A 26434-nucleotide genomic window follows, 5' to 3' on the forward strand; every position below is an offset into this window, starting at 1 on the left:
GAATTTGAATCAGTCAATTATTCAGTGTGCTTAATTATGCACATTTGTTACATTTAATTACCAATAATACCCTTCCACTGTCAACTAACTTAATATATGGCTTAAAAAACAACCACTTGGGGGGGTGGATGAAGGAAAGGGCTGTAAATTGCACAATTAAATTCCCCCTTTGAACATCGCAGACCTGGATCCTAATGCTAACGTATAAACCCAATTTCCGTTATGGAGCCTACAACCAGGGGAGTAACTTGTCAATTTTTAATGAATTTTGTTTCCAGCCTCTGGCTGTGTATCAGATCTCGTTGGCAGAAAGGGGCAGGATTTGAGGCAGGTAATAACTCCCTGATATACTGCACTCCTCTGTCTCCTGGTCATGCTGTCACATCCTCATCAGTGCTTTGGAAAAAGAGAGTTCCCCCATCGCTGCTGGACTGCAAAGGACCAAGTAGAATGTGCAACCAACAGTGACCAAGCATAATTGTATGCTTCTTCCCTTAAAAACAGAAAAAAAACATGTTAATTTGATAATCAAATGGCCCTTCATGATACTGGATCTTTAGTTGGGAATGGTATGGTATGCTAATGACTTAAACAGTAAGGATTCTTCAGTACTCCTCATCCTCTTCAACTTGCCATAGCAACTGGTTGCATCATCAGACAATCAAAGAAACCAGAAGGATCAGGTGTGGACTGACAAAGGAGAAACACAAACTGCTTGAGGAACTTGAAAATATGACCAAGGTGTAGTGATTGGAATTATAAAGGAGCAAGAGAGACAAGTCAGACCAAAGATGCCTTTTGGAGGATTCAGTGGGCTGAAAGAGAAGATCCTCAAACCTGGCAAGGAAGAGGTTAAGCACACCGTGGGGGACTCCCTGGGCAATCTACAAAAGTAAGTTGCTGTATTTACATTGTAATCAATAAATAAACAACAATAAAATGAATGAAGTAAAAAGAAGATGCAAAAAGAAATGTAGCAGTGTGTTTCACCCCACAATCCAGGTTTTCAGAAATAACTTCAATAATAAACTAACTAATCAAGTCAGCCCGGGCATTTGAGAAATTTAGCCTGAATGTGTTACCATACAGTAACAGCCTTAATAAATACATTTATCAATAATTAAGAAAAAATGGTTGTGTATAAATGCAGTGTGAAACCATGTAAATTTCCGTTTGCAGAAGGGTAATAAACTACTAGAGAACAGCCTAATAAAAAAAAAAACTGTTCCGAGACAACTAATACGTTTCAGAATGCTTATATTATTTGATTTTCAAGATTTTTAACATTTTTTTTAATGGGAAAAAAAAATTACAGAATATTGTTCGGTGTTCATTAGGCTATGAAAAAAAAAATATTTTATAATATTGTTTTTAAAAGAGATATTATTAAATATAAATTAATATACTTAACAAATTCAATGTATTAACATTATACCTAAACCAGGAAATTTGACCAACAACACCAAAATACCAAAAGCTGAAAACTTGCATAAAGCAAATTGCATTGATAAAGCAAATTGCATTGTAAGGATTTCTAATTTGTACAGTATATTGTTTAATAACATAATTCCAATGCAAAACCAGGGAGAGAAATGAAACTCCCTTTGCTTAATAGTTAACCATTCACAAGCTTAAACAGATGTATCTGAACACCTGGCTCACATTGTTGTTTGACTAGAAGGAGGTATTATTCCCATTACTGGATTGTTCTATTATTTTAAATAGACTAAATCAGGTAAAGTGTCTTACATGAAATGCACTTTTAGCATCAACCTGTTAATGATTTTAGAATATCTAAAACAATTCACTTAAAACATAGTGTGGAGTAGTGGTTAGGGCTCTGGACCCTTGACCAGAGGGTTGTGGGTCAATCCCAGGTGGGGGACACTGCTTTACCTAGATTGCTCCAGTAAAAACCCAACTGTATAAATGAGTAATTGTATGTAAAAATAATGTGATATCTTGTAACAATTGTAAGTCGCCCTGGATAAGGGCGTCTGCTAGAAATAAATAATAATAACATAAAACATTTCAAATGTATATGAAGATAATAAATCATTTAGAAGAAAAAAAATAAATATCTGGGAATGTAGAGAACATCAGACTAACATATGTTACAATTTCTTCTCTAAGAAAGATTCAGACTCTTGGTCACCTTGGTCATCCATGGAGTCATGTCTGTTGAACCAAGCAGATTGCAGACAAATCAGCCAAAGTATCACTACACTTCATGTGGTACGATGGTTCTGTAATAAATCGTTTATTGCATTTCGCAAGGTTGGGTGTCACACCTACAGTCCCTTGGATTAAAAACAATCTGAATTCACTATTGTCTGATGCATGTGTGTGTACTTGTTAATGTGTTATTTATGTATTTATTTTTTCTATGTTGTATCTGTTTGCTTTGTACTGCTGTGATGTTTGCCTCTTGACCAGATCGATTGTCGTTGTAAATTAGAATTTGTTCTCAATCTTCTTATCTGGTAAAATAAAGGTTAAATGAAAATAAAAATTAAATACAAGGCCTATGGTCAAATAATTATTTGTAATATTTTTATTTAATTAATAGCTAAACTGAAATAAATGGAGACTCAACAGAAAGGAAACTCTTCTGACTAATAAAAGCAAACATTTGATTAAAATAGTAAAGTAAAAGCACCTATATATTTAGCCTACAATAAAACATTTTTTTTGTTTCTCATTTACATAGAAATCAGACTTCCTAGAAAAAATAAATACATAAATAACACATTAACAGTTACACACACATGCATCAGACAATAGTGAATTCAGATTGTTTTTAATCCAAGGGACTGTGGGTGTAACACCCAACCTTGCGAAATGCAATAAACGATTTATTACAGAACCATCGTACCACATGAAGTGTAGTGATACTTTGGCTGATATGTCTGCAATCTGCTTGGTTCAACAGACATGACTCCATGGACCAAGAGTCTGAATCTTTCTTGCAGAAGAAATTGTAACATATGTTAGTCTGACATTCTCTACATTCTCAGATCTGAAATGCCATGCTCATTTATTTATTTTTTTCTTCTAAATGATTTATTATCTTTATATACATTTGAAATGTTTTATGTTTTAAGTGAATTGTTTTAGATATTCTAAAATCATTAACAGGTTGATGCTAAAAGTGCATTTCATGTAAGACACTTTACCTGATTTAGTCTATTTAAAATAATAGAACAATCCAGTAATGGGAATAATACCTCCTCCTAGTCAAATAACAATGTGAGCTAGGTGTTCAGATACATCTGTTTAAGCTTGTGAATGGTTAACTATTAAGCAAAGGGAGTTTCATTTCTCTCCCTGGTTTTGCATTGGAGTTATGTTATTAAACAATATACTGTACAAATTAGAAATCCTTGCAATGCAATTTGCTTGTTTTCAGCTTTTGGTATTTTGGTGATGCTGGTCATTTTTCCTGGTTAGGGAAATTGTTAATAAATTGCATTTGTTAAGTCTTTTAATTTATATTATAATACAAATAATATAATATATCTTTTTAAAACAATATTACATATATTTTTTTCATAGTTTACTGAACACCGAACAATATAGTCTGTGATTGTTTTAAGTCTATTACTTAACCTCCACCACCACCACTACATTAGTTTCTTTTTAACTGTTTACAAATGTCAGAGGGCAGGAGGTAAAAGGTATGGCAGAATTTTTGTTTTAATCATGTAGGAAAAAATGGTTTACTTACCTGACTGTATTCTTGCTTCTCCATTTTTTATCTCTCATTTCTGTTCTCTTTAATCCTTCAGATTGGAAGCAAGCATCCAGTGAGTTCATAATCTGGGCTCTATTGACTCAGTTATATAGTTCTAGTTTACAACGCCCTAATCCCCACCCTTTAGACTTCCCTAAAGCTCTCAATGGGAAATGGTCTCCTTGCTGTCAGATACGATAATTTGATTAAATCACAATCCACCTTTGATCACTTCTGATTGGTTTGTATTTGGGAAACACTCCATATTTGGATAATGACATTACAGACTTTGATTTCAAGTTTTATACACAGGTAGTCCCCTTGTTACAAATGGGGATGTTTGGCAGAGCTGCGGCTATGATAAAACATCAGTTGGATGTTAGGCAACTTTACTCTACAACCTACCTTTAAAACCTCGGGACAAAAGGTAACATGAAAATAAAAATGAAACTGAAACCGTGTCATTATATTGTGGGCAAAATACTTGCACAAGATGTCTAGAATTCTTGGTGAATCAAGTGCTTTGGCAGCAGGTGACAGAAAGGGAATTGATTAGTAAAAAAGGCTGTAAAATGAGTTATCATTTGACGTTGCATTTATTTCTGCTTTAAGAAGAAATGTTATAGTAAGGGTTATAGGGCGGCAAACGTCTGTGTATGAGGGACTCTCATCATGAGTAGAAGTGACATGACAGAGATATGTTTTTTTTTAAGCAGATGACGTCAATTATATTGATATTGAGGATTGAGGATGGCATAACCTCAATGGTACGGTTCATGTAATGAATACCGTTTCTTTGTGAACAGCAGGAGAAACGTGCACTCTAATTGGCTGAAAAGTCCTCAGCAGACTACAATGTGTTTTGTACAGTACATTGCTAAAGATTATACTGTCATCAATGTTTTCTGACAAAAAAAAACCTTAGATCAGGCTTGCAGTTTTTTTTGTTTTCCTTTTTTTTAAACTTTTAAACTTGAACAACGAACCTAAATGACCAGAAAGAGTCAGTCTATTTAGAGGCCTCACTTATGGCATAGGCATTCAAAAGGTTAAACAAATTGGGTTATATGCTAGACAGATGTATCTGTTTTTTTGATTATTACATCTGTTTGTTTACAGTACCATCATAGTTTCCAGTTTCATACAACACACGTGTTGTAGTCTTATGTTACTTCTCATCTATCCTTACTGTGGAGTAGAATCATAGCCAAGGCTTGTCTAAAAGATAGCACTCTTCAGCAGGGTGGAACTACACCAGCAATTCCAGAACAATCTCAAGGCTCAGGACTTAATAAGTCATACATTTATTAAGAGATGGGCAACTGGATCGCTTTTAAAAGGATCATTGCACATTCCAGTCGCACTTGCTTTCTGGTTATTGGACGGAACGCTAACAGCATGACCTATTAACTATGGCTCTTGCCATTATAAGAGACTGGCACTGCAACAGAGAAGACTCAAGAAATGTTCTTCCACATGTGAACCTATTTCTCAAACAGTTTGTCATTTTTTTGAAGGAGTCCATTTTGTTCTTCAAATGAATGCAGAATAACATTATTCATTGTGAAAAAGATGAAAGGGACAGCTGTCTGTGTTTGAAATGGTTTCTGTTTGAACATGTTTTTGAAGAAACTATGCATTGAAACAACCCTTTTTCTGGTATTGTGTATTTTATTAACTTGTTTTAAACCATGTATTGATATTAATGTTCCATGAAGTTATTATACATTTTTTCATGATTCTTTGTGGACATGATTAGTGACTTAATTCAGTTATAATGTAAAATATCCTCATTGGACTGTTATTCTATATGTTTACATGCACTTAGTATTCTGCATATTGCAGTATACCTCATATGATAATGTGGAATAAGTATTCTGCATATTGTGTTTACATAATATTCTGTAGAATATACCATTCATCTAGAATTCTATATTCATATGCAAAACTCACAAACAACAGAAATACCATGTAAAGTTCAATGTGCATGTCTGTTGCACTGATATCTGAGAGAATTCCACCAGCATGCTACATACTGCAAAAGGACATTTTAATATTCTGCATACTACTGGCACATCATGTACAGAATATTCAGTTTATATACCATATACAGTATTATATTTAAAATTCATTTAGCATGCTGATTTTCTCCATCTTTCTCCTGGTCCTGGGTATTGTTTAATTATGTTTAGCTCGGCAGTTCTTTGAGGAGTGTATTCATTTAAAAGTATTCTTCTTCAAATATAAATATACAAAAACAGGTTATTATTGAGACCTGGGTTTAACAAGGGTGTTAAAATGTGTGGCCCTTCACAGTATAATGGCTCTCATAGAAACAGACATTGTGGCAATGTAGTAGATAAGTATACAAGTTGACTGCAACACTCAATTGTTCATGAAGAGGTTAAGTGTACCATTTGAACATTTGCATTGTGAATACCTACTGATTAAAGTGTTACAGAAAAGCCTGTAAGGTCTACAAGAAACGCATTATGTTACCTTTGTTGTACCCCGTGCTGTCCTTATCACAATATTCTATTTTTAAACATATTACTGTCTCTTTTTAAATTTGTAATCAAACATGATGGGTCATAAATCATCTAGACAATACATTTTTCAACATTTACTTGGGGGCATTCGCCAAGAGAAAGAAATATCTTTTAAGGATTGTAGTGCACCACTCATTTCAGGCACCAGCTTTGTTGCACGAGGGAGTATAAACTGGATACACTGCGATGCTTAGAAGAAAAACTACAGCAAAGGTAAAGTAATGTGTTTCTTGTAAACACTGTAAAGGGCTCTGTAACACTTCACAGTCTTGAGTAGAAATGGCTCCTCCCCACTCCTTTGGTTCTTGATTGAGCCTCCACTGGGGAGCAATAACAATATGTCAATAGTCATTGAAAAATGGGAAAGCATTCTGTTTTGGAAGCAAATATAACCTTTCACCACCTAAAATGTAAAAACAAGACAAGTATTCTAACAAAATTGGTTTGCTGTAAGATTTGGAGATATCAGTCTTTAGATATCATAACCCTGACCGTTCTGTTGTCAGAAGCTGTTGTTAGAGGTTGCTATCTAAGAATGCTAAAGTTTAAATAAAGATCAGGTGATTCTTAGGGCAATGCTGAATATAACTGAATTTAAATGTAGTGGTCTTCTTTTCTATTCATTTTTATCAAATTGTGGGATCAACAGTTATAAATATATTTCTCTGTTCCTTTTGAAGAAACTAATTAAGAGTTGAACTCAAATGCATGATTTACTATATGATATTTATAGCTCATTTTCTACATGCACATATGAACATACAATGCTGCATCTATAAAATAGACTTAAAAACACACAGAAATAAGATGTTTGCATCCAGACAGTTTGTTTGGTGCCATCTATCTTCCAATGCATTTTCTTTAAAAGCCTTTCAGGAACTCAGATGGACAGCAGGCCAGCTGAGATTAAAGGGTATTCTGTATCAAAGCACATCACAGGACTACATTAATGTAACAGGTGCATGCTCACACAAACAATGATTGACAAACAGTGAAGCCTCTTATACTACAGTAGGGCAGTAACGCTGATACAACTGGGGAGGCCATTCAATAAATAAAGCTACTGCTCTTGTCAGTTGAAAACAAATTCAGAAAATCTTTTAAAAATACATCAGTTTAATGTGCCGGTGGCTGTAGGCTCAGTTCTAAATTAGGGATTCATAAAAACCCCACTTCACAGAATAGTGTAACTTTGTTTAGTGGCTCTGGGGGTGCAATATGGACATGGTAATCTTGCAGTTACCCCTGCTGATATTATGAATTCACTGTGTTTGGTTTTTACAATGATTTACCATAGTTGTCTTATTAATTGAAATGTGTTTACTATGCATCAGTACACTTTGCTTTTGTCATGGTCAACATTAAACATGTATACAGTTTTATGCATGTTTGATTCATTTTTGCTTATATTTCAAATGTGTATGTTTTTTCTTGCAGTACTGTATTTACTATTACTATATAGGAAAATGCTGAAAGGCACATTTCTAAGAAATATTTTGCACAAATAGACTTCTATCATAACAGTACAGGAACTTGAAATTTGCATAGAAAAACACCTGCGAAATGTCAGGGCATTGACCTGAATAACAATTCACTTGCCATCCAACATTAACAATGAAAATAAATGGGCAGAAATGTATATGACCTTAAATGGAAAACCAAAGGTGTAAGCAGCATTTAAATGATATGTGTATGTTCTTGTTCCACTGTGGCAGCAAAACTAGAATACAGAATCTCAGTGGAACAACACAGCTATGGTATTCCATTGGAGTGAATATGGATTTGAGGTCTTTATGGTGTTATCGGATAAAATGATATCTTCAAAGTGTCTTGTGTGTTTGTGTGTTTCAGGACAATTGATGGTTCAAATGTAGAGGAAGATAACATTGAGCTGACGAAGGATGGCAGGCCAGTACAGGCCACGGTACGGAAGCCCCCGCTGTGTGACTGTGGCTGCTGTGGATTGCCTAAGCGATACATCATTGCCATCCTGAGCGGCCTGGGCTTCTGCATTTCCTTTGGAATCAGGTGTAACCTGGGAGTGGCCATTGTGGAGATGGTCAATAACAACACCATTTACGTCAACGGAACAGAAGTGATGCAGGTAAGGTCATGTGGCAATGTGGTAAACCACATTATAAGCATGATTTTTTTACCAAATCAGAAATCAACAGCTAAGACATTTCATTTACAGACTTTTGAGTAGTCTGAAGATCTATTCATTGTAGAATTGTCTTTTAGCCTTTCAAACAAAAATAACACTGTTGATGATGTGGAATAAATCTGGCCCTTTATAACTGGGTCTAGGTGAGGCAGTGCATTTTAATGAACACTAACCTTTCTCCTCTGGAGGCCTAGGTTTGCATTTATCTTAAGCAGCATTTGTCTCTGCTTGTGTTTTGCAGCCAGCGCAGTTTAACTGGGACCCGGAGACGGTGGGTCTGATTCATGGCTCATTCTTCTGGGGTTATATTGTTACTCAGATCCCAGGAGGTTTCATCTCTAATAAACTGGCTGCCAACAGGTGAAAATACTATTTTTTCTATTATAGATTGACCGTTACTGATCTAGTGCATCCAAATTCAATTTTTCAACTGAGAGCTCTCATACAGTTTGGCTATAGTTAAAATGAAAACTCTATTCATTCTGCTCTTTGAAATTTGGTGTCCATTGCATAAATAATTAAATAGGTCAAAATATTTGTGTACCTATTTACATTTTCTTCATTCATGTAAAATTTAGGGGCTGATGTAAGGTTACGTGCAAAGTGATTTGCAGCTGCAAAACACCCATATTGCTGCCATAAAACATGTTTATCTGGTATAAAGTGGGACTTTAGCGGTCACTAAAAATGCAGCGTATGTAAAGAACGGTTTTCACCTGCCGTTCTGCCCCCACTATCAAATTAGCACTTTGCCATTATTAATCCATTTAAATTATATTGAAATGTATTCAAATGAAGAAAAGAGTATGGAATTGGGCAGGGATCTGGAATACTAAGCGGGTGCAAACATTAAAATGAGATGTAAGGATTTTGCCTTGCACTTGGGCAATTGCTGACCAGTGGTGTAGTCCTAAATTTGAAAGTACCGGAACGGCAATTAAAATATAGATTTTTCTTAAACAAATTATACGAATTCACCACGATGCCCTGTATAGTATATCATATCCTCCCCCCCATCTTTTTATGAAAAACACAAACGTTCAGTTAATTTTTATTAGTCACCAATTTAAGAACTGTATCAATACAATTAGAATTGCTTTTAAATGTTTTTTTTTTTTTTGTTTTTTTTTAAAACACAATTTGGCTACTTTTTGGCTGATTACTTCCAAAATTTGGTGGGGCGTTGCAAAAAAAAAAAAAAAATCTTAGGGCTGCGCTTGATTAACCTCCCCAAGCTAAGTCAGAGACACGGGAAAACATGGACACGCATTCCAGCCCACTGGCACCTCATTCCTCCCCCACTAAATCATAGCTTGTATTATACATCTTTTTTCCCCCCAGGGCACATTTACAATGTTACCTCCAGGTCACAAAGTGCCATACTAAGCCATCTGCGAGGGCAGTTGTTCTTCCAATCTCCGGGTCTCTGCACTGACCGATATACAAAGCAGCTTTAAACCTGTGTTTATGTCTACTAGTATGCACGTTTGCTGTCTTCTTCGTCAGCATTTTTACTAAAAAAATTGTTAGCCTTCTTAAAGTAGTATTAGTCTGTAATTCCTAATGTTCTCTTCATTGCATCACAAGGACGACTGACTGAATCAGACAGTTGTGCTAGAGATGTGTGGACTCTGGACTCCGCAACAGTTAAAATGCGCGCTGGTTATCAGATACTGTGATTTGGAGTGTACCATCAAAACTGGTATGTAGGGAACCAGACACTTATTTTATTTGTTCCAAGTGGCAAGGAGCAGAAAGACTGATTTGACTAATTTGAAAGATATCGCTTCATTGGTGCCCAGGCACCGAAATTAGAGTGGTCGGCGCCATATTGTTATAGGTTCTGCCTATAGAAAAAAGTACCGGAACGGTGTTCCGGCGCATTCTGGCTCGACTACATCTCTGTTGCTGACCCTCCAAAAACTTTGCACCTCCTTTGACAAGGTGCAAACCATTGTAGAAGCGAGTACTTAAGAGCTGTATAAAACCACACACATTCAGAGACCTGTCATTGGCCTCAGGATGGCTGCTGTGGTACACTTCCTGATGCGGTGACGCTTGGCTCTCGTTGAGGACAGGCAGGAAAACCTTCGGAGGAGAAGGGCAAGACGGAGAAGACCCCGCATATTGTCCTCTCCGCTTGCCTCTCCAGCGGTGTCAGCTGTGATGTGGATGGCAGCCTTCCTCCTGTTCCTGCTGCAGGCCTATGCTGCGTTGCAAGATGTTGGCTTTTTCAAATAACAAAATGTCATGCTGAGTTACCTCAGCCATATGGTCTCTCAGCTCCTACTCAGAAAACTTTTCTTTTCTTTTCCATGCACCAAGAGGACTTTGCTGCCTTTCCTCTGACATATTTGTTTTGTTTGGATTGACTTTCGTGCTCCACAAATCTCATACAGCGCCTACTGCTCTCTGTACTCCTAACTCACTTCACCTCTGTGCTGTAAGTGCGGACGCTAAATAGTCCGATGCACAGGTGGTGCTCATTGCGACCCTCATTATCATGATTGCAGCTCATTATTTGTGCGTGTTGAGCTTACATAGGCCGCAGTGTAAAATAATTGCCTGGCCGCTAGGTCATTTGGATTTTACAGCCGCAGTTGTTTGCACTGCGCCATCCTTACATCAGCCCCTAGATGTATTTAAAATGTAAAAAAGTATCACCTTCTGCCATCCAATATTTGAATGAAGTAGAAGAGAAAGGTGGGATATAAGCTTCGCCATTATATATATTTCATAGGTGTATAAGTCGCTCCCACGTTTTTCGGCACCCTAAAAACTAGATAGAGAAAATTGTGTTTTCTATTCTGTTTATTTCCTTATTGATAGTGGTAATAGTAGTATACAGTAGAATATGAGTCATACTGTTCTGATAGTTAAACTCTGGAAAGCAAAAAGACTGACAAAAAAATGAAAAGGAAATTGTGCGAATGTTGTTTTGTTAATACATTTTTAAACCCTTGGTTATTACACTTCTGAGGTGCGTTACTGTGTTTTATTCAGATGATTTGATACCCCGATAGTAATATAAGCTCTACAGAAAAGAGGACATGCGACTGACAAGAGTTAATAATTAAAGATCCTGTCTCAGATTTCACAATGGAAGCTAAGCTCTAGAATATTGCGAGTGTCACTTACAAGACATTTTGGAAACAATTTAAGAAAAGAAAGGCATCGATGGAACAAAAAAGCTGCCCAAACAGAAAACAGCATTTGAATGGCAATCTCCCCTTACGTTTGCTCAGGAGTATTCTCAGGACACAGAACTATGTTTTCTGTTTGTTTTGGTCTCCTCTTTATGTCTGCTCATCTTATTATTTATTAATGCTGCCGCTCTTTTATGAATAGTGTGCTATCAGTCCAAATGTTTCTTGAAAACTTCCTTTCTTGAAAAGCCCTAAATCAAATGGAACCCAGTTCTGTACAAAGTAAAGCAGACCACAGTTTGTTCAGGTTGATATGCCCGTGTGGAGATTATATCTCAACAACATGCTGTGGATGGCTTCCACCAACATACCAACATTGCTGGGTTTTGGGTGGGAGTCATACATGATCCGATGGCTCTTTTAAACACATGATAGGATAAGGACTTTGATACGCTCACACATTTCCCTCAGAGAACTTCAATTGCTCACTATAGCATAATAAAACAATAAATGAGTCTCAGAATTTATGTCAGGGGCTGGGATACAGCACAAGCAATCATGTTGACTTATGTAAGTTGAATACATTATTCAGAAATGAGTCAGAAAGACAAGTTTCGTAATGTCCACTAGATGGAAGTGCTATAACGTGAATAACCTTTACACTGGCTCTTACTTAGAAATCTATCTTGTATTCATTAAAATCTAATCACACAGTTCCAAATTACAATTCCAAATTATGCAATGTTGCATAGTTCTGTGTGGTGATCAGGTTGAAGGTGTTATGACCGTCTGTATTTTAATACAACACACGCACATGTATGACTCACCCCAAAGGTTCACAAACCACTTTATTATTCCTGTTGCTTTCTTGCCTCACTTCACGTGTGATGCTACAATTTTCGGAACAGTATATCTCGTATCTCTATCCCAGGACCCCGCTAATGTTTTTCTGTCAGGACCTCTACTCAGGGCCTCTGTAGTCCGCCTGAACATTAAATAGATCACGTTACTACAGAAGGATTGGTGGGGAAACACAGATTGCAGCATGATTACCAGTTAAAACGGATTTGTAATCCCAGCATAGTATTGTATAGGTTGAATAATGGATAACATATAAGACATAATATATAACGTATATTTAAAGCTTTTACTACAGGGACAATATCAGAAGCAAACAACTAACAGGGGAAATGCCCCTCAGTGCAGCTACTGTAAGATGTTTCAATTAACAGATTTTCAGCAAAATGGTATGAATGTCGCACTGAAGCAAAAGCTTTAGAAAAGATACATTCTACAGCTGATGCCATAATGAGCTTTAATAGAAAGTAAGCAGCTGCTGCTGAGCCAGATGTACAGAGAACTTCAGTTAATGTGCTCGGCGCCCTTTGTTATATTTTTGGTTCAACGAATGGCCCAACTTGTGAAGTATAAGAGCTTTCTGAAGGGCATATGGAAATGCTGAACCAGTATATTAGAAATGATCATATCCAAATGGAGCTGATAAGAGTTTCACAGGAAGGTCTCAATATACCAAACAAGCTTGTTTTTATATAAATCTAATTTCGAATAACATGAGTTTAATAAATATATTTGATATTTTGTTCCGCACCAAAGAGAATAGAGATTTTTAAAAAAATGCTATGGTAGTGACTCCAGCCAAATTAAAAACGTATGTGACTCAATGTACTGGACCCAACCTTATGGCTAATCTAGGGTACTGCTGAGTATGTTAGAAGAGCTTATTGAATGCAGTAGGGTTGGAGTGTCATTGGGCACTCTCAGAACTACATTTCCTATCATCCTCCTGCTCACTGGTAAATCCATCTCAGTGTGAGCAGGAGGATGATGGGAAATGTAGTTCTGAGAGGTCCATGCGGGTAAATGGGAAGCCATCTTGAGGCAGGGAATGCAATTTAAAAGTTTGAAAAAGTGGTTAAAATGTAAAAAAAAAAAAAAGAAAAATGAAAACAATACACACACCTTACGTAAACAGTTGTAGCAAAACATGGGAACATGTAGCACAATAAAATAAAAAGGTCCTTATGTACCCTTTAATGGATGTCAGTGATATGTACTATGTGCCAATTGTTTACCTGAAGCCAGAGCATTAAAACACCCTTGAGGTTCTGCTGACCTTTCAGGCTTTTTGCTAATGATGTCAACGGATACTCTAAAAAACATAACTATCATATAACCTTTATACTTCCATGTGCACTATGTATATGCAGTATAAGGTATCACAGTGTTGTGCCAGTGCTGGTGTGATATTTAAGAGTCATCAACATTCATAGACAAGGAGAGGGTCAAAAGTGTTTTTTTGTTTGTTTGTTTTTTCGGGAATCAGGAAACAGAGATAACTGGGGAAAAAAAACACCCATAGAATTCAATGTAAATGATCACCTAGTGATATTAAACATTTCACCTTACCATGATACTTTCCATTGAATGTGGCCACACAACAAGGAGATAACGTTTGTTCTGTATATTTTGATTAAATCCACTGTCCACACATTTAACTGTGTGCCATAAGAAAGTGTTGTACTACGTTAAGAAAAAAGACTGAAGTTGTGAAAGAAAAATGAGAAAGACATTAGAGGAAACATTTATCTTTACTTGTTTTTTTGTTTACTGTATATCATATAATGTAGTTGTCTTTTCTTTTTTTAGGGTATTTGGAGCTGCCATTTTTTTGACCTCAATGCTTAACATGTTTATACCATCTGCGGCAAGGGTCCACTATGGCTGTGTTTTGTTTGTGAGGATCCTGCAAGGCCTAGTAGAGGTAAGAGTTCATTATTTAAAATGCTTGCATTTCTACAATATACACAACAGTAACATCTGTATGCTATTTAGGCAAAACTGTTTGAAACAGAAACCTATGTATTCTTGTTTTATATAAATGGGACAGTGTTTTGATCAGCATTACAGCTTAATCTAAGGCTATTATGAACCATAATATACCACATTTTAAATTGAAACTTTCTGGCACAGTATAATTATTATTGTAATCTTTGTGAAAGTGCCTCCTCTGAGTTTATGGTTGCCACCTGTCCCTGTTTTCCGTGGATCGTCCCGATTTTAAGAAAGGTGTCCCTGGATTTCAATATGCCTCTTTGTGTCCCGGGTTTTAATCTTATGCTTCTACATCCAGGTAGAGTACTACAGCAATGCAATGCCAGTGCTTGTGTGTGTATGTGTGTGTTTGTGTGTGTGTGTGTTTGTGTGTGTTTTTCTCTTTAATATGACGCAACATATGTTGATTTTTACATGTAATAAATTAACAAACAAATCATGCTAGAAGTTAGATGCCAGTTTTTAATGGAGGGAGCAGTGGACCGGGACTATAGGCTTATACCTGATTGAGTGCGAGTTTGTACTTGGTTGCTGTCTACTTTTGGTCTGCTCCTTAAACTTTGGTAAATTCTCCACATCTTCAATGATAAACAGTTATGGAGTATATACAGCAGAAGATGTTTCATATACAGTATTATAAATATTTTAGAGAAAAACACACTAGGGCAATGTGGTGTCAATTGTATATGCAGTATGAGTTCATAAACAGGTCAAAAATAAACCAGTAAGTGGGTTTTGTTAAAACCAGTTAATTGGCTCAAGTGTTTGGAACATTGAAGTAGGGTTTAATTTAGACCAATATACTGGTCTAACTGGGGTTGAACCAGACCTCAGTTTAGTACGAGGATAGTGGAATGTGACAATTGACCCAGAAACAATAAGATGTTGGGTGTTTTCTGTCTCCTTTAGAATCATCTTCCTGGTAGTCTTCTTGTTACAGTTTTAATATTTGATTGGAACTGGTTTTGTAAAGAAACCCTGGAAAATGTAATGCTATTCAATAGTCACAACTACCATTTTATATTTTCTTGTTTTGGCTTCCCTTATTCAAATTTTCTCTTCAAAGTGCTCAAACCAGTCAACACTTTTTCTCCTTCACCACGGCGTCCTCTGATCCAACGAGCCAGTTGGCGTCTTTTTGCACCCAGAAATTCAAGAGCGAATGTCTGCAGGCTACCGGCCTCTGGAGGACAAAGACCAACCCAGTAAATCTCCACCTCGAAGCTCACCTGGCCTGTAGGGGTCGCTACAAAGCAGTGAGGAGAAACAGTTTATGCCGGATCCCACCTCCCCAACCCCGGGAGTGCCAAAGCCAATATGGCACCCCCCCCCCCCCCCCCCCCCCAGTCCCCAGCAAAGACTGGCTGCCTCGCACAAACAGGATTCAAACTAGCGATCTCTGGTTGTATGACTCACCCAGCACGCTGCGCGCCAGTGCTTTTACCAGGTGAGCCATTCGGGGACCCATTTGATAATACTTTTAAGCCAGCTGTTTATTGAGATGTTGTGCCAGTTCTTATCTGTTTAGTTATCTTGATGTTGTCATACATATATTTCAGGGTGTTACCTACCCAGCATGCCACGGGATGTGGAGCAAATGGGCACCCCCACTAGAACGAAGCAGGCTGGCAACCATTTCTTTCTGTGGTCAGTGTTTCTATGGTTACCATTTTTGTTTTTGGAATCTAATCTTTAATTACAGCAGCCCTGTATCTTGTATACAGTGATAAGTAAATAGCCTCCCCATTAATTCACGATAATATATTCTATTTTGTAGCTCTTACTTTCCTACCAAAGATAACAGCTTCTACTTTAAATGAACAATGGTTGCCTTGGAGACCAGTGCTACAGAAACCTATCCACAATAAGTTTTCAATGAGGAGTACCAATAAATAAGCAAGACCTTTGCATTGATGAATCTTGAGCATGTTTTACATTTCCATTGGTTAAACAAATTATTAGTTTATTCAAGGCGACTTCAAGACAAAGAAAAATAGTCTTATCTAATGCTCTAGGCCCATGAAATTCTTTTGCAAGACAATAATAACTATGTTCCATCACTTACAATGTTCATATAAAAGTTGAAAATAATGAATTCATTAAGGTTGTGTGCAATTTAAATCTTCCTAAATATAACATTCCTATTCAGTATATGTTTCATTTCTGGTGCGGTTTATTATATGCTACAAGATCTGAAAGAATGTCATGTTTTATGTTGATATAGTGTAAGACCTTTGATAATCCTGCATAATTATCTGTTGTATATAATATATAGAGTTTGTGTTTCCTTTCTTCAGGTTCTTATGCAGGAGCTGTGATTGCTATGCCTTTAGCTGGAGTTCTTGTGCAGTATGTTGGATGGTCTTCTGTTTTTTATGTTTATGGTAAGTCTTGTACTTCATGATGTCATTGTAGGACACTGGGTGATTACAGGCTATAAAACAAGTGTGTGTCTTGACCACAGCAGGTATGGGTCAGACCCATTTGCACAGGTACAGCTCAGAAGTTAATTCTGGTAAACCCGATACCCTATTTCACCTGCAGGGAGCAATATTATCTGTAACAAGGCACACATTTTTAAGCATAATATTATTAAATACATATATCATTTTAAACAACTAAAAATGTTAACTACTATTGTAAATCCTTAAAAGTGTACCACTGTCTATTTGTTCTGCATTTTTGCAATTTATCATACGTATCTGTGAATAACTATGCTTAAGTTTTATGCAAACCACATAATCTGAATCTTCAGTGGATGATGCCATGAGGTGTAATCTTTGCCTATGTTTGCCAACAGGAGTGTTTGGCCTGATGTGGTACACGTGTTGGCTGTTATTTGCCTATGGAAGTCCAGCTGTACATCCCACCATAGATGAAGAAGAGAGGACATACATTGAGACAAGCATTGGAGAGAGCGCCAACTTACTGAATGCTATTGAGGTATACCTGTGCTTAGTAGAATTCTCAAAATCCTCATTCTTCATGTGATGATAAGATATTGAAACATGTCAACCTATTTCCTGCTTCCAGTATGTTTGTTCTTACTGTATTATATATTATAGATCTCTAAACAGTTAGCAATCATTTTTGTTTCATGTGTAATTACTTACTAGTTACAGCAGTTTCTTCATAAAATACAGCACTCTTTCAAAGATGAACATGCTAATGATGATTTGGTGTTGTCTTCAAAGGCATATTTAAGACAACTTTGAAGACTGATATATATTTTTCATATTGGTGATGGATGAAAACCGGAGTTGCTGTCTTAGCCATAACCATATCACCCTCTGGTTGTATTCTTTCAGAAATTCAGTACTCCTTGGAGAAAGTTTTTCACATCAATGCCAGTATATGCCATTATTGTGGCAAACTTCTGCAGAAGCTGGACCTTCTATCTGCTGCTGATCAGCCAGCCTGCCTACTTTGAAGAGGTGTTTGGATTTGCCATCAGTAAGGTAAGCTTAATGATGGTGTACTCTTCCCATAAGATACAGTGGATCTGTTCATAGATATCCATCCTCCATTACATTCTTAATGTATCAGACTATGGAAGTACACCCAGCCCTCGTTGTATCGTCCATCGCTATACTGCAGATTCGGATATATCATGGACCTGGAGTTGGCTCCCCATTTTTACAGTCTAACTGCTCATGCCTTTAGCTGCAATATACATAGGCAATTTCACTTAGAATTACTGTTTGTTTTATTTTGTACTGCACATCACAAACAAAAATATACAAAACAATTATAAATAAAGAATTAATATCGTACTGTTATCATATGCACACGCATTGCACAATAACACAAAGCAAATTAAATATCTACTTGCTGACGAAATTTGTATTTTAGCCAACAAGGTGTTCACTTGTGGCAGCGATGCACTAGCAAAAGTCATAGGGCAGTGACTTCAGCTCCCTAGCAACAAGCTTCCTATGTTGGGAATGGATTCTTTCAATGCAGTGGGTCTGTGCATTTGAGAAAGGAGAGGAAGACTCATAAAATTAATTGGAGACTTAAGTTGATGAGAAGTAATTACCCTCCTCAGTACGAATTAAAATGGTGTGTTGCTTTTTATACAAAAATGAGAAAAAAACGGGTTATATAGAGGATTTCTATTGGGCCCTGATGCCCCAGATAAAACGAGGGAGTGGTTGTACAGTATTTGTTAGCCTATTTGTTTTTCTATGGGTCTCTCGCTATATCACGGCCCTCGATATACAGCAGATTTATACTGGACCCCGACACCCGCAATATATCGAGTGGGTGCTGTATTATTGAGGTAGAAAACACAAAATATAAACATCTATAAAACATCTGGACACAACCTTCCATACATTTTATGGATGTTTTTACTTCATTCTTGAGGTAAAAATAAAATTTTACTTTAACATCTCTTTTTTACTTGCAATTCTTTCAGGTGGGGCTTCTGTCTGCTGTTCCTCACTTGGTTATGACAATCGTTGTCCCCTTTGGAGGGCAGCTGGCAGACTTCTTGAGGAGCCGAAAGATTCTGTCCACTACGACGGTCCGAAAAATCATGAACTGTGGAGGTAGGATTACAATCAATCTAGGGAGTGCTGGTTTGTGGTACAAGAGATACAGGGGGAGAGCGTCCAAGTCAACAAAAGATTTATGTGATCCAATATGTGGAGATGATATATGACACTAATTAAGGAAAGCTTTTCACGCATGAGAAATTAAGAATAAATGTTAGCATTGTTGATTGGTAATGCTCCACAAATAGAAATTGAGACCTTTGAGACCTTGTGTATATGTAAGCATGCTTTCCTTTTTGTTCATATGCAATGTCACTGTTGTCTTTGTTTTTAGGGTTTGGAATGGAGGCCACCTTTCTTCTTGTTGTGGGCTATTCTCATACAAGAGGTGTAGCTATCTCCTTCTTAGTTCTTGCAGTTGGATTCAGTGGGTTTGCAATTTCAGGTAAACAACACATTGTTATTGCTGGTCAATACTGGTAAAAGGAAACGTGTTCAAAATGCACAGTAAAACTACTACAGAGTGTTCACTAAGGATTTAACAAAACAACCCCCTGATGGTTGACTAAATGATTTAACTCTGAATTTTAAATATCTAGTGCCCTACATTGGTGCATCATTAGTGCAGGTACTTAAGTAGTGCCTGGGTTGGACTGATCCCTTTCCAGGTATTGCCAACTATTTTAATGAGCCGTAAAATGCAAAAACTGTTTAAGTTTATCTTTAGCTAATTGCTATATTTTTCATGCCATAAACAAAAAATACATTTTGTTGTTTTGTTCCCAGGATTTAATGTAAATCATTTAGACATCGCCCCTCGATATGCCAGCATTCTAATGGGAATTTCCAATGGAGTTGGAACGTTGTCTGGAATGGTGTGTCCGCTTATTGTTGGGGCCATGACAAAGCACAAGGTGCAGTAACATTCCTTCACCATTCCTTTGTTTTGCAGTGTTAATGAAAATTAATTGCATCGTGGTCTGTGTTTGATTCGTTCATTGTTTTTTTCTTTTTTCTTTTGTCAAATTTCCAGTGGGGGGGGGGGGGGGGGAATAAAATAAACAAACTACAAAACAGTAGGAAAGCCTATAATAAATATACATCACGTTGATACATCATTAATATTCCAACATCTGCCACCAAGCAAATGCAGTTGTTGTCGTTTAAAGATTTTAAAATGTATATTATTATACTTGATAACTAAAAGGCAATGACTACGTACTCTTATATTAAGCAAAAATATATCCATTTTTTTAAAAAGCACTCGGGATAAGTAATTGCACATAGCCTCCTTGATAACTTACACCTGCAGAAATTGTATTTTTACCTCAAGAATAAAGGCCACTACACACCAGAAGCGATGCCACAAGAGAAACTGCAGCGATGCAACAAAATGCATAGAGCCTATACTTTTGATAAGTATCTTTCACACCACAGGCAACACAACAGGTGACACGTGGGTGACACCAGGACGACACTGGAGCGATGCGAAATAAATAAGATTGAATCCTATTTTTTGCAATTTCTTCGCACGACAACTAGGGAATTGTGCAGTTACAGAACAGCTTCAATGCACGGTGTCCACCAGGGTGGAGCAGTCTCAAAAATGATACTTGCTTTTGAAAAATACCCAGAGCTTTATGACAAAGATCATCGCAACTTAAGGATACAGAGATGAAAGATAACATATGGGAGTCCATTTCGAAGGTACTGGATAAGCCTAGTATGTATGATTTATTGCCATATTTGGCATATATAATTTTCACATTATTTATCAAATATGTACCAGTCTTGATCATAGTTTTGACAATATCCATTTTTAATACATACACCCTCGCTATAACGAACCTGTTGGGGTCCAAGCCTTTTGTTCATTATATCGAGGGGTTTATTATAGTGAAAGGACAATCAAAATGAACGATAGACTGTTGGAGTAAGTCAATGAGATGAGATTGTGAATAAAAGTAGAATTACATGTACCTGTTTGTCTCATGTATGCAGTGTTCTACCTCTGCTTTATCCAATTCGTTAAAGAATTAAAACCCACTACAAAAAGCAAAAATCCCGAATTTGAAGCTGAACTTTTATTCAAAATCAATCTGAAATGAATCGTTTCAAAGTGCACCAAATCTTAATCCAACATGCAAGAATCCCAAACTGATCTTTTATTTCAAATCAACCCGACATGAAAAGTTTGACATGAAAAGTTAATCAGATCGTCAAGCTGGGATTTTGATGCAATCCAGCATGATCCCCTAATGCAGTAAATGTTCCAGCTGTGGCGTATCCCAGCAGGGTATAGGTTTGGGTACTGAATATGACTTCTATCTATCTTTTTGTTTTGAAGACCCGTGAAGAGTGGCAGAATGTATTCCTGATAGCAGCACTGGTGCACTACACTGGCGTGATCTTCTATGCCATCTTTGCCTCTGGTGAAAAGCAGGACTGGGCTGACCCAGAAAGCACCAGCGAGGACAAGTGCGGAATCATAGAAGAGGACGAGCTGGCGGAGGAGACTGAACTGAACAGAGAGGCATTTGTCAGCCCAAAGAAAAAGATGACCTATGGGGCAACTGTCCAGAATCAAAGCACTCGCAAGCAAGGATGGAAGAATAAAAAGAGTGTCACAGTGGACATGCACGAAGAGGAGCAGGCCTCTTATCACTATGAAAATGGCAATTACCAGGATACATCACAATGACACTGAATGGCTTGAGCTGTGACTTGTAGGATTGACAAACTGATTGGATTAACTGTTAGAGTAACAAAAAGAGCAAGCAACAGAGACCAAAATAACATCTCAGAAAAGAAAGTCTAATATTTTGCAGGGAATACCCTTTAAAAGAGAATGCATTTAAAAACAACATCTTCTAAGATATTTCCTTCAGACAAAATGTACATTTTTGTTAGCCTTATTTTGTTTATGCTTAATTTTGAGAGGTGCTATGAATTCTACAAATTTAAAGACATGAAACTTCATAAAGATACCCAATACAAATAATACTTGTTTTTATTGTATAACTGAACAGGACTGTAGGGAAGTGCACCCAGATACAAATCTAAATAAAGCAGTTTTAACTTCCAGAGCCAGAACTGACCACATCAATACAGTACAATATACTACAATAACAAAGATCTGATCAAAACAAACTGAGCCAAAAAGTGTGGTTCAGTCTAAGGCAGGAATAAGACAAAGAGTCCATTCACATCAAATGCTACGCAATGTGTCAGAGCCTTGCACTGTGATTGTATTGAAAGCATCATAAAGCTGTCAAAGTAGAAAGAAAACAGCTGCTATTATTCTGAATGGATATATTGTGTGTTTGAAATAAAACAAAATGAAAAACATTTGTATTACCTTATTTGTTGTAAAAAAATGCATGTTTGCTGACAGCTGTATTTAATTCAGCTGAATTATACCTAATATATTTATCATCTTCTTTTCTACTTCTGCATTTCTTTCTTTAATTTCTTCCAGCACTCTGCTTGAAATGTACATTTTTATGACTTCTGTTCAGACACTTGGCACCTTTTCTCGCACACTTGGTAGCAATGCTCATTACGTGTTCTAATTCTGCAACTTTTCCACATAATGCCTGTTGATGCAGAATCCAGTGCAAGAAAATTGGTACGTCTGCATTTCTTTCTTTAATCTTTTCCAGCACTCTGCTTCAGTCATCTGTTGTAATCCCAGTTAGTTTCTTCCTAGGTATTTATGCACTTTCCATGGCTTTTTGGAGTTAAAAAAAGTCCTTTCCTGTAGTTGTGTTGTTCATGGAATCCACAGCACTTTTATTTTTTCTTCTCATATTTAGAAAAAAAAACCTTTAGTTGAGACTCCATAGCTTCAAAATACATTGCTTTTTGCAGCGTGTCATAGTGGCGTTATATGTTATAATCTTTCATAACTGCACATGTTGACTATGAGTGTAATATTAAAGCGGCGGGTTGTTTTAAAGAAACATTCCAAAATGATACAGTACATCACTGCAATTTTAGAAACTAATGGGCGTGCTGTATGCATTAAAGGAGAAAGGGAAAAGGCTTTTTTATTTTTTTTTTACATCAGACAAGGAATACATGTTAAAATTAAAAGGTAAGCAGTGCAGTTTCACTTTATGTTGCCTCTGCCTGTCCTGCTGCTGAGTGCTGTGTCTGCTGATCGCTCATTTTCGGTCAGTGTCAGCCACCTCCACCTTCACAATAAGCTACTGACCAAAAGATACACCTGGACTGCTGGGGCTTTTGATATCACTGTGGTCATGGGCAAGTCTCTGACATTACTGCGCACATTAAATTACCGCTCACAATACATGCAGTGTGCACGGTATGGTATGTAAATTAGTCAAATACTGCATGTAAATTAATGCATTCTCTGTTAGTAAATGGGGCAGTAAATTTAGATTTATCACTCACATTAGGGTCGCTACTTTACATGCACGCTAACTACAAATTTAGTGCCCTTTCATAAACGAGGACCAGAGTGTTCTATTGGTCTGGAGAAAGAGTTACCCATATTAGAAAATGTATATTGCTACTCAATTGATCCCTAATGGTTACTGGGGATCTGCATTTTCCTATTGGTTTCTAAGGTCAGGCCCATGTTGGCTGAGAAAAGGGACCGCTATGGGATGCATCAGGATCTCATCAGTGTACCTCTGGGCAGTCCAAGGTCCAGCCATCAGGACTTTAAGTATCCCTGCGGAGTAAAGAGGGAATAAGCCTCCTAAGTCATTGCCAAAGCTTGCCATTGATCTGAAGGCAGTTTACATGTTAAGAAAAACAACAATTGGATCACTTGATAAAAGGTGACAGCTATGCCACTGACATAGATTTAAGGGCTATGCACATCGGGAGCGATGCAAACGACACGAATAAAAGCATGTGTACAAAAAACACATCTGTAGCTAGTCATGAAAAGAAAATACTGTAAGCTTTTGGTCCTTTTGTGAAAACAAAATAAAATAAATAAAACAAAGAAATAGTCTGGGTGCACCACACACTAAAAAAAAAATTACATTTAACAGTGAATGTTTATTTGTGATCTGGTTTAACATGTAAATCATTCAAAAAGAATACATCTACACATATTTCTTTGTAAATACTGAAAATTAGTTTAATATACTTATTTTTATTAATTTTCAGTTTTAATAAAGTTAGTGTTGTTTCGTGCTGTGTACAGAAACATAGAAGGCTCGCTCAGATAAACTGTCAGTTTGAGACAACAAGGCAATTCTATCTTTGGAGTAAGGGGGGAGTTTGCGTAGCAGCTACAGGAATATAGAATGGTAATGTACACCTCTTTATGGTGACCGCCCCCCCCCCCCCAAAAAATAAAAATAAATAAACAATAGGCTTGGACAGTTGTATTGGATTTACCGCTGTATCATGTATAAAGGGTTTCGCAGCCTTGCAAACAATAACAAACTTAATATGCACAAACATCAGAATCTATTGTACAGCTGTGAGACTCTCAAAATTGCATAAACCTTGAGACATGACATCCATGGAAGAACCGTGCTGCCAATGCTGATACTGATTCCATTGAGCAGGCATGTGTATTGCTCGTCATATGTGTAATATTGGCTAGATCAACCAGTGTCTTAATAGAAGTAAGAGTCAGTGCCATCTAGTAATATGCCACTTTGGATCAAGTTTCCTTTTGTTTTGCTGGCAATATACTGCTGTGCACTAGACAGTGCTGGCACTTACTAATGTAAAGACACTTTGGTTGATCTAGTCTATATCACACATGTCTATGGCATGCAACTTGAACTGAAAAGCAGCTCCTGAACTCATAGTCTAAGCCCCTTCATTCAGACTTGTTTAAAAATAAAAAATCCTGATATCTGATTCCATTCAGAATGATTGCAAACACCATAAAAAGGTAACTAAGAAAATGACATTTGACGCTACTTACCCTTTAAAATTTAAAATAATATCTCATTTGGAATAATTTTGAATGAGGTCATTATTAATGTTATGTAAATGTCTACTACTGCATGTTTGTATGTGTGAATGTAAAAGCCTGTAGTTGAATGAACAATTAACTGAAGAACTATTCATGTCTATTTAATGTACATTATTCAACTGCAGTGAAAACAGGAAGCATTTTATCCTATCTCAGTAACATTCCTTTGATATCCACCTCACTCTAAAGTAACACTGTCCATATTGTTCGCCCCCCACAAAGTGCCTTGTTTCCCAGCACTTTCATGTAAACATCCTTTTTATTATCTCAAAGAGAAGCTTCCCACACATACACAATATCACATTTTAACCCTGATAAAGAGCTAATTAGTTAAACAACAAAACTGCTGAATTAGTCTCAACTAAAACAGTTTAGAGAACCTTAGGTCACACTTAAATTTTTTCAATAGAAACCAGAATTCTCAAGCGGAATTCAGAATGCCTCCTTGTGCAGGGGGACTATGTGAATACTGTAATTACCGTCAAAATGGTTATATGCCACTATGGGATAATGGCAACTTTGGCCCCTAATGACAAAATAAATTATATTATCTGGTCCAAACCGGCCTCCCTATATACTGTACAGCAAGCCTCATTTAAAGTCTGGTTTTGCAAACACATACCTGTTGTTTTCAGTTTCTGTGGTACCTGTTAAAAGTACGACGCTAGGGAATTTAGACGGAGGAAAAGAATACACTATCTATTACATTATGGTGAATGGGGCTCGGTACATACAATATGCTTCAAACATCACATCTTTATGGCTGGTTCTTATTTGTAGATAACATCTTTATATGACTGATTCTTTCTAACTAAGCTGTTTTGAAACATGTTTTCTTCAAACAGTATGTCCAAAATACATTATAGAAAATGTAATACAAAAACTGTGTAATTACTTCAAAGCATGTTGTGAGGCAAGTAGCTATGCTATTACAGTATTGCAATATCACAACAATTAGTAATACATGATTATTTATTCATCAACACCTTATACAACACACCTTAAGCAATAAAAACAGGCTCACTGGGTTACGAGGAGATAACAGTCTTCCGAGTGGATATAATTCGAGGATGTTATACTAGCGAGTTATCTCCAAGTACAGTCGTTGTGTCCTCAAGTTATAGCTATTATTTGACAAATGCTTTGGTCTTTTCTTGTTTTAAAGTTCTGTTTTTTTATAAAAACGTTTTTACAAAAGCCACCAGTGATTCAGCTTGGAGACAGGCTATGCTGTTAATAGACTTTTTTTTAATGACTTTTGTTTATCCAAACTGCACTGAATCAAATCATAGTATAACAGGATAACAGGACTCATGAAAGTAAATAGGATATGATGATGCTTATTAAAAACCAAAGTCTGACTGGTGAATGGTGACTTATTTTCCTTGGAAACTTGGTTTTATTTCCGAAAGCAGAATCCGCCCTTTATCAAATCATCAAACCCGATATATAGCCCTTTTGTCTATGCCCCTTTATCATTTAGTCATTTGGTGCCTGCTTGTGATTAATGTGTTGGTGT

The 26434-nt window shown here is 36.8% G+C and overlaps 1 protein-coding gene across 1 annotated transcript; it reads left to right on the forward strand.

The window, feature by feature from the left end:
- Nucleotides 1-321: 321 nt before the first annotated feature.
- Nucleotides 322-22277, forward strand: LOC117420132 (vesicular glutamate transporter 3-like). Its single transcript, XM_034033677.3, has 12 exons — nt 322-892; nt 8134-8386; nt 8688-8806; nt 14260-14374; nt 16005-16092; nt 16743-16829; nt 17246-17388; nt 17754-17903; nt 18866-18998; nt 19279-19389; nt 19731-19858; nt 21292-22277. Exons 1-12 carry the CDS (start codon nt 792-794, stop codon nt 21643-21645), a joined length of 1782 nt encoding a protein of 593 aa, XP_033889568.1. The 5' UTR covers nt 322-791; the 3' UTR covers nt 21646-22277.
- The last annotated feature ends 4157 nt before the right edge of the window (nt 22278-26434 follow it).

Source organism: Acipenser ruthenus, chromosome 14 (genome assembly GCF_902713425.1).
Source record: "Acipenser ruthenus chromosome 14, fAciRut3.2 maternal haplotype, whole genome shotgun sequence".
NCBI lineage: Eukaryota > Metazoa > Chordata > Actinopteri > Acipenseriformes > Acipenseridae > Acipenser > Acipenser ruthenus.

Excerpts from the sequence above, each read along its gene's own strand:
- LOC117420132 (XM_034033677.3), top strand. The coding sequence starts at position 792 with ATGCCTTTTGGAGGATTCAGTGGGCTGAAAGAGAAGATCCTCAAACCT. Across the intron at positions 14,375-16,004 it reads TCCTGCAAGGCCTAGTAGAG|GGTGTTACCTACCCAGCATG; the intron begins GTAAGAGTTCAT and ends CATATATTTCAG. Across the intron at positions 18,999-19,278 it reads AAAAATCATGAACTGTGGAG|GGTTTGGAATGGAGGCCACC; the intron begins GTAGGATTACAA and ends CTTTGTTTTTAG.